General features: G+C 36.7%; 1 protein-coding gene across 3 annotated transcripts in view; it reads right to left on the bottom strand.

Annotated features, from left to right (window-relative positions):
- PTPRZ1 (protein tyrosine phosphatase receptor type Z1) overlaps positions 1-12,590 on the bottom strand; it is a 163,004-nt gene that overhangs the window by 67,538 nt on the left and 82,876 nt on the right. For 2 of the 3 annotated variants that reach the window (XM_082399950.1, XM_082399952.1), the window contains exons 3-6: positions 8,357-8,536; positions 6,061-6,212; positions 2,696-2,791; positions 2,152-2,218 (exon numbers count right to left, since the gene is read on the bottom strand). In XM_082399950.1, coding sequence (XP_082256076.1) covers positions 2,152-2,218; positions 2,696-2,791; positions 6,061-6,212; positions 8,357-8,536 — 495 coding nt within the window. The remainder of the gene's footprint in view (positions 1-2,151; positions 2,219-2,695; positions 2,792-6,060; positions 6,213-8,356; positions 8,537-12,590) is intronic. The other variant, XM_082399951.1, reaches the window with a different exon arrangement.

The following is a 12,590-nucleotide window of genomic DNA, read 5'->3' as shown; positions in this document are numbered from 1 at the left end:
AAGGTCTAACATAGAGTAGGTGTGATGGAAGGAAGGAAAAGAAAAAAAGGTAAGAAAGAGGGAAGGAAAGAGAAATGGGTTTGTCTCTTAGAGAGAAATATAGGAAATGAGCGACCAGCCCACACTGTAACAAGGCAGACTTTATAATCTGAATGATGGTTGAACAGTGTTGATTTTTTGTGTCACTCACATTATATGGAGAATATGTGGCAGGATTTTAGCTGCATGTTCTCCATATAATGTGAGTTTAGCTGCAGTTCCTGAGTCACTGTCTAAAGACGAGCACTGCCTTCAAGTTCCCAGCAGCAATGGCTGGCAGCCAATGTTGGGAAGCCTATCATTTATGGGGCACCAGGGGATTTTTCTAGACTCTGAAATAGGACTAAATTTAATCCAAGAACTCTCAAACATTTAACTTTGGAAGGACTTAACTTATTTAGTTTGGACAGATCACATCTCACAACCATTCAAATCAAATTGATAGGTGTTTCATATGTGCTCTGAAACATGTAACTAATATAAATCTCTACAATATATTAGAACAAACTTTTTGGACAGACAGGTTCTAAATCCTGGCTCTACCACTTACCAACTGTATGGGCTTAGGTGTCCTTGCTGAGTACATGGAAATATTAAGTATCTAGTAGATGGGCTGATAGGCATGGAGGATTTTTTTTTTTTGGTAAAAGAGGAGAGAAGAAGTTGGTGCATGGGTAGAGAGAGAGAGAAGATAGATAGAGGGCAGACTAGTATGTGTTTCCAGCCAGCCCAGGAGACCATTTGTTCTGCTTCTGAACTAAGAGTCAGGACAGAGGCAGAATGCTGTTAGGGAACCCATATCCCCAGGGAGGGTACTAGGTGACAGCAGGCTCTGATGAAGCATCCCGCTCAATGGCTTATAGACAGTAGATATTAAAAAGAAACTTTAGTCCAAGAACATGAGCAAATTGGTTCTTAAGATCATACTACACCTTCCTAGAGACCCCCAGAAACAACTGAAGAGGCCTCAAGAGATTGGCCAAAGTGCCACAGTTGCACAAATCAGGACTAACAACCAGTGTTAGTATCACTTTTGTGGTCGCCACAGGCTGGTGCAAGGCCTGGGAACATTCAGGTTCATATTTTACATCATTTTAAGTTTAGGAATTCAAACTAGCTGCCTTCTTGCAGTCTGCATAGACTCCACTTTCTGACTAAATGAGGGAAAAATTAAGTGTGGCTTGTGGTATTCAATGTTGAATTCTGCAATCTAGGTGGATGGAGGGAGATAACTAACAGCTTTATGCCGTTTGATTGCACCTTTCAAAAAAAAAAAAGAAAGCTGCACTGCAGGAGCTCACATATGCCTGACTTCTGAAAAGTTTGGTCAATTCAAGTTCTCACAGATAATTGACAAAGATGAATCAACCCTAGGCCAGATTTCTGCTTTCAAGAAAAGGATCTATGTGAGTTGTGTTTCTGATTTCAAATTTTGCAGCTTCCCGGAGAGGAATAATCCTCCTTTATTGATAACTCAGGACAACATTAATACTCTGCTTAATAAAAATAAAACAACAATAACAACAGGTTTGCTGTCTCTTGCCAATGTTGTCAAAAGCATTTGCTGTGACAAATTACAAGATCCGTGAGATAGCAGGCAGAACAATATAAAAGTATAGTGAACCTTGTTCTATGTAAGCATTCACCTTCCAAAAATCTTATCTCATCATATTGGTAAAGCAAAGGACTTATCAAGGAAACCACCAGGGAATACATTTGAACTTGAGTAACAATTCCCTTTTCACTTTAAAATAAAATTTTTATAAAATTAACTGGTTTCAGATTATAGAGTCTTTTACAGATGTACAATGCAGAGACAGAATAAAAATACGTTTAAATGCATAATGTGATTAGATTATTTTCAATAAAAGAATTAGAAAACTTCCAACTTCCTACTTACATTAATGTTTTATGATTTTATGCAACAAAAATTTCTGATAAATTGTTCTTTAGTGAGAAACGTATAAATTGTCAAGTGTAAGATGTGAGAGATTGCTCCTCTTTACAAATGTCTGCCCTTCTTCCTTGGAACAAGTGATTTTTATAACATTGTAAAAATTCATATGCATCCAAAGTAAATCTGGAAGAAAGACATTTCTCCAAATAGCTTACCGAAACGACTAACACTCTCAACTCCATCAATAATTGCTTTGTAATCCAAATTTTCTTCTATTCCAACCTGTGAAAGAAGAATGATGCTCTAAAAATTGCATAAAATATTTGACTAATTATTCAATAAAATGTAAAGATTAGTAAATTCTATTTTAAGTATTCAAAAGTGATGTCCTAAATGCACTTTTTTTTTCACAGAAAGTTAAGAATAAACCAAACAAAAACCAGATAATTTTCAAATTTTCCATTAAGAAAAGGACATTTTAAAATGTTACAATTCACAGTTACTGCTGTATCATGCTGATGCTTTGCAAATAAGCAAATCTTGTAGTGTATGAGTGCACAGATTTGCTCCAGCTGGAAGTGACATATCCAATTGACAAATACAAGAGTCCCCTTTTAAACATACCAGCCAAGAGGTTGTTCTCTTTGAAAATGAGCACCAGTTATCATTCCACTTATGAGCCCTTCTATTTGTTAAAAAGTGTGTTTTGATATTCCCCATGATTGAAAAGTTAGTGCTAAATCTCTGTATAATGATTACCTCAAATAAAATGGATAAAGCTCTTAACTTCCCTTTTCCTTTAACGGCTTCCTCAAAACTTGAAAATCGGTCCGCATCAAAGCAGTAGATTTGCATCTATAAATGTAACAAAGATGGCTTTATTACATACAAAGACTTCACAAAAAAGTCAGCAAAAGGACTATAAAATAATTTATCAGTTCATTAAATTCTATTTGAAAAATTCTATAAACTATGTAATTCTATATTTTGTGAATTTTCAAAATATTTTATCAATTACATGTATACACAACTATCACTTATCCTTCAATGAAGAAAGAAATACAAAGTTGGACAGATCTAGCTCTGAAATTACCACTTTGTGATTACCAGGGGACACTGAATAATTTACTAGAGCAATTATCAAATGTAATAAATTATCAAATGTTATTTTCACTATTTTGATGGAATTCTTTCAAATATGGTTTCATTCTTTCCTGAATGGACATGCCTCTCTTGATGGTCTGAGCTACCAGTTTTGGACATTATTGTATTGTGCTCTACTAATAGTGAAACTCTCAAGAACTCTCTGCTTCTACCTTAAAAATATCAAAGGAGTCATAAATTCCGTATTTTAAGTCTCTCCCCCCTGGTGCGAGGCTATCCCTTGTTCTTTTCTACTTCAGTCCACACATCTATCTATAACAGCCTCCACTCTCACTTATAAGCTGGTGCTCCTAGTGTCGTGGGCTTGGAAATTTGGTAACTCAGGTAGTTTAGACATATAATTAAGGGAAGAGCAGAAAGTCTGAAAAGATTAATGTGTGGTTAGGGCTATGGATCAGAGAAATAGCAGGTGTGAAGCAGAGGAAGGCAGTAGCTCCTGCCTTGGGTGGTCACCAAAACCTTTTCAGAAAGAGGATTTCCAAGTTGACCCCGGAAGCATGTGTGGCTTTAAAGCTGACAGATGAAAAAGCAGAAGAGATGAATGTGTGTTCAGGTCAGAGGGACCGGCTAGGAAAAGGCCTACAGGCAAGAAAGTATGAGAAGTGTGGGAAATGGAAAGTAGTTTGTTAGAAGTTCAGTTGAGCACACGTGAGAGGAGAAGAGAGATATGAGGCTGGAGAAGTAGGCAGGGGACACACAGGCAGTCCCAGCAGTTTGGGCTGGAGGGCAATAGAAGTCCTTGATGGGAAGGGGGCAGGGCTGGGGAGAAGGGGGGAGAGAGAAGGGATTAAGACTGGAGAGAAACTAGCTGCAGGGACTTAGATACTCAAGAGACAAAGGTGGTTTGAACCTTTTTCTGACCTCCCACATCATTTAGGGGCAGAACTAAGGAGCCGATTATAGGATGTGAGAGGCCAGAAAGAAAGAGCAGGTCAAGCATACCCCCCAGTTTCCCTGCTTGCACAATTACGTGAAGAGTGTTTTGAAAAACAAACAAGATGGAATTCCCTGGTGGTCCAATGGTTAGGATTCCGGGCTTTCACTGCCGTGGGCCCAGGTTCAATCCCTGGTCAGGGAACCAAGATCCCGCTAAGCCACGTGGCGCGGCCAAAAAAATAAAAATAAATAAAATAAAAACCATGAATGTTTAAAAAAATAAAAATAAAAAGCAAACAACAAACAAATGACATCTCTGAGAGACAACTTGAGGGGCTTTTAAATAAGAAAAATACATGAGGTTTAGTACACAGATTCTATATAATTTATTTTGCTGAATCACAGCTTTTGTTATTGTTAGAGTTTTTCTTGATTTTCACCTTTGTTCTAAGTAGTACTGTGAGAGAGCTAAACTCTCAGAAGTGAGAATGTTATGTGTTTAATGAGTTGACTTTCGTGTTTTTAACAAACCAAATTTGATAAATATGCTTTTCTTTAAGGATATTTAAAAAATTATGTCATAAACTTGAATGTGCTTATCCACATTAAAATATTTTTAATCCTTTATGAAATAACTAATTTATCTTATTTTTATTCTCAATAACTATTTTGGATTATAAAAGTAATACAGATTTATTACAGGTAATATTGAAAATATGGCAACTTTAAAGGAGAAAAGAAAAGGCACCTATAATCCCATCACCCAGAGAAAATCACTATTAATATTTTCTTGGTTTCCTTCAATTATTTTTACAATAGCAATAATTCAATCTTTCATTTAATCCTCATAATAACTTTACAGAGATGTGCTACTACTATTATGTCAATTTCACGGACCAGAAACAGAAGCTTAGGGAAATTAAATAATTTTTACAATGTCATGTCATATAGCTACTAACTAGATGGTGAAGCCAGTATTCAAGCCTTGTCCATTTGACTCAGACTGTACTCTCAGCCACTAATTAGTTTCATGTTTTACAAAATTTGGAATAATAATACTGTGTATATGGGTTCAAGTCCTGGTCTGGGAAGATCCCACATGCCGCGGAACTACTAAGCCCATGCGCCACAATTACTGAGCCTGCGCTCTAGAGCCCGCGAGCCACAACTACTGAAGCCCTCGCGCCTAGAGCCTGTGCTCCACAATAAGAGAAGCCACCACAATGAGAAGCCCGTGCACCGCAATGAAGAGTAGCCCCCGCTCACCGCAACTAGAGAAGGCCCGCGCGCAGCAAGGAAGACCCAACCCAGCCAAAAATAAATAAATGATTAATTAATTAAAAAAAAATACTGTGTATACTATTTTACATTCCACTCTTTAAAAGCACTTATGATGAACTTTTTTTGTGTAAATAAATCGTTGAAAAACATGATTTTTACAAGATCTATAATAATCTATCATAATGTATTTAATCATTTCCTTTTGTTTCAATTTTTATTATTGTAAATAAGTTTTTGCACATAAATTTTTGAGTATGTCCTTAATTATTCTTCAGGCTAAATTGCTACAAATTGAAATGTGAATGTTGAGAATAAAACATTTAAAGTTCTTGATAAAAAAAAGTGAACTGCTTCCCAGAAAGTCTACCAATTTATACTTTCTCCAGACATGTATGAAAGTGTTTACATATTTCACTGCACACACACTATTTATTATAATTATATTTATTTTACCAATTTTAAATCTGAACATTTTCTCATTTTAATTTGAAGCTTTTTGATTCTCCAGTATGTTGATAAAATTTTCCCTTTTTATTCCTACTGGGCTATGGAAAGAATTTCATTCATTCACTCATCAGTATTTATTGATCATCTATAATGTGACACTCTGCATTACCAGGACGTGGAAAATCAAATATGGGTCTTATTGAGCTTAGGCTAGTGAGGAAGGCAGATATTAACCAAGTAAACAAAATATAGCTGTATAAATTATAAAGTTGATTACAAATGAATCAAATTATATGCTAAATAAAATCCCAATGATTTAGAAAATGAAATAGTAACTAGTGGAACTATTGACTTACCTCCAGTGGAAATTTTTGTCCTTCTAAACTATGTTCTGATCCATCAGATGACATATTGCATTTTCCCCAGTGAAAAGTTATCTTGCTTGCTTTGAACACCGTTTCTGAAACTCCTCCACTGAGATGGTAGTCATTAGTGAGATTAATTTCCACTTGAAAAAAACAATAAAATTGCATCTAAGTTTCTGAGAATCAAAATTGCAAATTTAACTAAATTTTCATCTATTAAAGTGCATTAATAAAATCATTTATTTGATAAATTTTTAAAAAGTTACCATTTTGGCAGCTGAACTTTGTAACTCTGCATAGTATACTTAATGTATCCTATTGCCACAAACGTAAAATAAACCTAAGACCTTAACTGCTATACAGCACTAAAAGCAGGAGACAGGCAGTCCATCTGCCCTGTCCGTTTGGTGTTCCAAGATTTGTTTGTTTGGTGTCCAAAGCCCTGCTCCCCTAATGCATCAGATGGTAGTGAGGGGACAGTTAAAGGGAGAAGGAACAGAGGTATGGAAAGAGGAAGTCTTTTCCTGGGGGTACCCCCAACCTTCTCAAGGTCAGCCTGTTTCTACTATTTAACAGGCTGCTGCTTTTGTCCCATCTCCTTATGCCTCCAGGCATCACTCCAGGCTTCATCAAGCTTCAGAATTTCTGTCCTAGACTGTGGCAAGGAAGGCGGGAGACCCATTCCTATTGAAGGGGTTTAAGCCATCTCATGTTTGAACCCTCGGTTGCAAGTCTCAGAATCTTAAACTCTCCTATTTCAGTTCCGTAGCAGATACTATCTGACTGTATTTTAGGAGTCATCTGGAGATTAATGATTCTCTAGAGACCCTAATGCAAGATTTCAATGTCTCTCAATCAGATTTAAATAGTCTTTGTTCTATCATGCAGAAACCACTGTTGGCATTAGGAACAGAATCCAACACATTGGCCAGTATAAAGTCTGCCAAATAAAACATAATTCTTAACTTTTAGGCTGTGCTTTTTTTTTCAGTGGACACCAGCCAGCTAGAGATATAAACTTTCATGAATAATAACAATAGCAACAAACACAATAACAATAATGGTCAACATTTATCACTTACGACATGCCATGCATTACACTACTTTACATGTATTAAATATCTGATCCTCAAACAACCCTAGGAAGAAGAAACCATTACAATCCCTATTTAACAGATAAGGAAATTGAGTCACAGAGAGGTGAAGTAACTTGCTCAAGGTTCCACACTGTGCTTTAAATGGCCAGTAGTGAACCTAAAAAGTGTGGCTCTAAAGATCAAGTGCTTTACCACATTCTCCTAAGAAGAATAAAGCAGAGATTACATGCTTCACTGCTTTGTAACATCCTTTAAAACTGGTAATTAAAATGTCAAGATTTGGGACAATATACTATTATGTATTAAATTAATAATATATTATAACATGTAATAATTTTTCAAATTATTCATTCAGCAAATACTTACTGAGTGCTTATTATTTATCAGGCACTGATGTTGAAAATTCCTACCCTCACGGGACTTAAATTACCACATTCAAATAATTGTATTACCAAAATATGGAAAATAGAGAAAAATACCACAAATGATAAAACCACCCCAACATAGCTACTATTATAGTGAATATTTTTTCTAATCTTTTTCCTATATTTGTTTTTACATAACTTCCTGATATACATACGATTTCATTTAACATATAAGATCAGAATAACAATACTGTTCACTTTTATAAACTATTTTGTCTATCTGTTGTTTACTGGAATTTTTTATGGTATTATATTTTGCATACTAAGAAAAAAAACTTAGAGGGTGCTTCCTAAGGATGGTACATAATTTTAAACTTTCTAATAGAAGGGCTAGTAATTTCTTAAAATTCAGTTAGAGTACATTGCTTTTTTCACATCCAAATATTGAATATAGCACAAGGCTGAGCAGACAAGATCAAATAAAATGCCCAAGAAAAAGAAATCCTGATTGACTAAGTGATTAACCAGTGACAGAGTTATTAAATTACAATAGCTATATATTATGTTATCTTTATCAGCTCTTCCAGTGGAGGCATCTTTATTGTTATATTACTGGAGAACATGATATTATGACTTTGGTCATTTAACTTTTTGTACACATTTTCAGAAGGTCTAAACTTCCAATTTTCTATTTGACTTCTTCTACTTATAGTTTCTATCCAGTTCAGAATACATCATTGAAAGGAAAATAAAAGGAAAATAACCTAAACATACTCTAGGTCTGATAAACATATTAACGTCAGAAACAAAATGCAAATATTTTACCTGTTTTCCCAGTGTTATGAATGAATGTGTTTTCCAAAGATGTTTTATCCCAACCCTGAAATTTAAGTTTCTTAAGATTCACATTTACTTGTGTAAGATCTTCATCAATATTGATAGGAGATTGTTTGGGGCTATTACATGTTGGATATTTCTTGCCCCAATTTTTTTGATTCAATGCTCCTAGGGGGAAAAAAATGTAAGAAGTTAGTTTTTAAATTACTATGCAAAAGCTAAATTTTATATTTATAAAGTAGTTAATATGTTACATAAAAATAGACACAATAGTAGGGAAAATTGGGACATCTTTAAACCAATTCTTTTTTTTTTTTTTTTTTTTTAAACCAATTCTTAAAATAATTACAGTTGGCCCTCTGTATTCACAGGCTTCACTTCTGCAGATTCAACCAATCTCAGAGCAAAAGCATTTGGGAAAAATAATTCCAGAATGTTCCATAAAGGAAACTTGAATTTGCCAAGCGCTGGCAACTATTTATGTAGCATTTACGTTGTATATACAACTATTTACATAGAATTTACATTGCATATACAACTATCTACATAGCATTTACATTGTATATACAACTATTTACATAGCATTTACATTGTATTAGGTATTATAAATAATCTAGAGATAATTTGAAGAATATGGGAGGATGTTTGTAGGTTATATGCAAATACTACACCATTTTATATAAAGGACTTGAGCATCACAGATTTTGGTATCCGAGGGAATCCTGGAACCAATCCTTCTCCAATACTGAGAAACAACTGTATGCCTAGATTTAGATTCTGGGTTTTAATATGATACATTATAAGAAGATGCTTATAGAACAAGTGCAGGGTTCAACAATGGCCTTGTTTAGCCATCACGCGCTTCCAAATCAACAGAAAACCTACTTGTCCTATCAGATGGTTAGTCTTAGCTCAGGGTTCCAGATTGAAGCATGTCCAGATGAGAGGAGTTAAGTTCTGACTTCCTTAGTACTCTCCACGGGGATGGGGTGGGGGGAGGCTCCTTTAGACTTTCTCTTATCCCTGCGTTGAACGATTTGGTTTAATTTCCATCTGCTCAGGGCTTATTTATAAAAATGTAATCACCAGGCTCTCCTTGAAATATCTCCTTCCTTCCCCTCTCCCCCTTTTTTTTCCTGGTTATAAAACCTAACTGATTTTATGGTTTAACAATAGAAAAAATAAAACAGGGCTTTCTCTAAAGATTTTTGCTTACAGTGAAGTGAATTTTCATCTGTTCCACAGAATGAATAGTCCTCTAAACACAAATTGCCCTATGTTGCCTTTATTTCACCACTACCTGAAACCACAAACCATCTCTCATAACTTATTTCACTGGACATTAACTTAGCTAAGCACCCAAGCAGTGCTAACAATGGGTATGTTTTATTTAATGTTCATCTATTAAAATATATGCAATGTTGTGGGTCCAAGTCTCAACCTTTTCTCTGGCTAAACTCTAGCATTTCTGCCGCCATTCCATGAAAGAGCAGGTAGCCGCACCATTTTCAGCTTCTATCCTTTCAAATGCTTTTCTTTCAGAACATGAGTATGGGTAAGGCCAAGATTTCACATGGTTGATGTTCAGAGAAATTATAAGAAAACATACACTCCGTACAACTCTAGTCTATGCCATCTTCTTTTTGTGATAAGGGAATCAGTGAGGATCGACTTACATGCAAGCTCTCATGATGTGATAGAGCTAATTTTGCATAATTGAACCCAGGAAAGAAATAATAATTAGTCGCACCATGAAACTGCCTATATAGCCAGGGAAAATTTGGTAATTCATCTCCTAGTGAGGCATCCACCAGAATCAATAATAGGTGCTGAAAACTTATTTTATTTTAAAATCTAGCTCTCTTTTTAGAGAGCGCTTGAATACAATATGCTTGAAATATGCAGAGTGATGCACATTTTTGCTTCTGGGAACAGCTTTAACAATTTGAGTAATAATACATTAATTTCACTGTAAAGAACACTGGTGTGGGGACAAGAAAACACTGCTTGTTTTACTAGTGTCAGTGCAAGAGAAGCAGAGAAAGAAATTGCAGTACGAATCAATAAAGCTCTTTTTATTGCTTACATTTTTTCAAACAGTACAATAAATTCTGAGCACACTTAGGAAGAGTCTCATAGTTGTGGTGCATAGAAACACAAAGTTTTAAGTCTCTAGAGCACTGAATATGATTTATAACCTGTTTTGTCCACAGCATTTAGTGCTCATCTCTACTTGGATTCTAACTTAGCGTATCCACAACTGAACACTGGATTTCAGCCCTACAAGTGCCTCCTATGATCACTGCCATCCCCTAAACACAGAAGTCATCTTGGTGCCTCTGTTTCCTCCTCAGCAAGTCCTTTTGCGTCTACCTTCAAAATATGTCCTTAATCAGATCATTTCTCATCTCCACTGTTAGCACCCTTAGCCCAAGCCACCATCATCGCTGGCCTGTAAGTCTTGCTGTTCCACATGCAGCAACACCATCACCTAGGAGATTGTCAGGAGAGTCAGGCCTCCACTGTAGCCTTACCAAGTCAGAATCTACAATTTAACCCAATCCCCAGGAGATTCACACACATGTTAAATTTTGAGAAGCAACGGCTTAGACATCTCCAGCGCCTTCTAATTAGTCTCCAGCTTCTTCTCTTGCCCCTTTCACAATTTTGTTCCCCACTTACCTGGTAGGCAGGATTCTGAGATGACCCCCCAAATTCCCACACCCAGTTGTACACACCCTGTACAATCTCCTCCACTTGAGGGTGGGCAGGACCTCTGAATATGATGGGATAGTCATTTCGTTGATTAGGTGACACTGGACAACAAAGGTGATGGGGGTGATTATGTCATGTTATAGAAGGCTCTGTCTCGGCAAATTGGAAGAAGAGAGAGAGAGATTCAAAGTGTGAGAGATTCTCCTGCTGCCTTTGAAGAAGTAAGCTGCCAGGCTGTGCGAGGGGTGCACGGCTAGGAACTGAGAGCGGCCCCTAGCATCTGAGAGGGCTTCCCCAGCCCCACCCCGGCAGGCTGATGGCCAGCAAAATCAAAGAATAAACCAATCACAAAGAGGCAAATACTGTATGATTCCATTTAGATGAGTTAGCTGAAGTAGTCAAATGCATAGGGAGAGAGATAGCAGAATGGTGGTTGCCGGGAGATGAGGGGAGGAGGGAAAGGGGAGTTGGTCCATGGGTATAGGATTTCTGATTTGCAAGATGAGAAATTTCTGGAGATCTGTTTCACAACGATGTGAGTATACTTAACCCTACTGAACTGTACACGTAAAAAGAGTTAAGATGAAAAATTTTATGTGATGAGTTTTTTTTTTTATCACAATAGAAAAAATGGTTAAGGTGCTAAAAACAAACAAACAAACAAAAAACTGGGGACCTGGACCTCAATCTTGGAACCACAAGGAAGTGAATTCTGCCAACAACCTGCACAAGCTTGGAACGGGACCCTGGGCTGCAAATGAGAACACAGCCCAGCTGGCACCTTGATGTTAGATGTGTGAGACCCTGAGCAGAGAGCCTGGCTAAGTAGGCCCTCCTCTCTGACTCATAACCCATGTCTAATGTGAGATAAGAAACATGGGTTGTTTTAAGCCACTAAATCTGTAGAAATTTGTTGTGTGCCATAAGAAAACAGATGCAATCTGTAGTTAAAGTCATCTTTTAAAGCACCTATCAGATTGCATGCAACCCCTTGGCTCAGGTCCTTCCAATACCGTTTCATCTTAGAATAAAATATAGACTATTTCCCAGGGCTGACAGATCCTATATGATGTCACCACTCACATCCACTCTGATCTCACTTCCTACCACTCTGTGGTGATCACTCTATTCTAGCCACACTGGCTTCTTTTCTGTTCCTTAAGCATGCAAAGCCTTGAAGCTTACCACTTCCACTTGCTGCTACTCTTTCTGGAATCTTCTGCCCCAATTGTCTGCAAGGTTTGCTCCAATCAGGTCTCTGCTCAAATGCATCTCATTGGAGAGAGGCTTTCTCTGAACAATCTGTGTAAAATACACGTCCCTCCCTCAGTCATTCTCAATCACCTCTCCTTACTTTATTTTTCTCCTCCTAAGATACTACTTATGTTTATTTGTTTATTGTTTCCACACTCCAGTGTCTAGAAAAAAAGCCTGGCACATAGTAGGTATTCAATAAACATTTGTTGAATGACTGAAACAGACAAAAAACGATGATGTCTTTCATTTT

Source organism: Balaenoptera borealis (genome assembly GCF_965194805.1).
Source record: "Balaenoptera borealis genome assembly, chromosome: 7".
Classification (NCBI taxonomy): Eukaryota; Metazoa; Chordata; class Mammalia; order Artiodactyla; family Balaenopteridae; genus Balaenoptera; species Balaenoptera borealis.
Note: the sequence above shows the minus strand (reverse complement) of the source record. Positions and strands in the feature narration are given on the sequence as shown.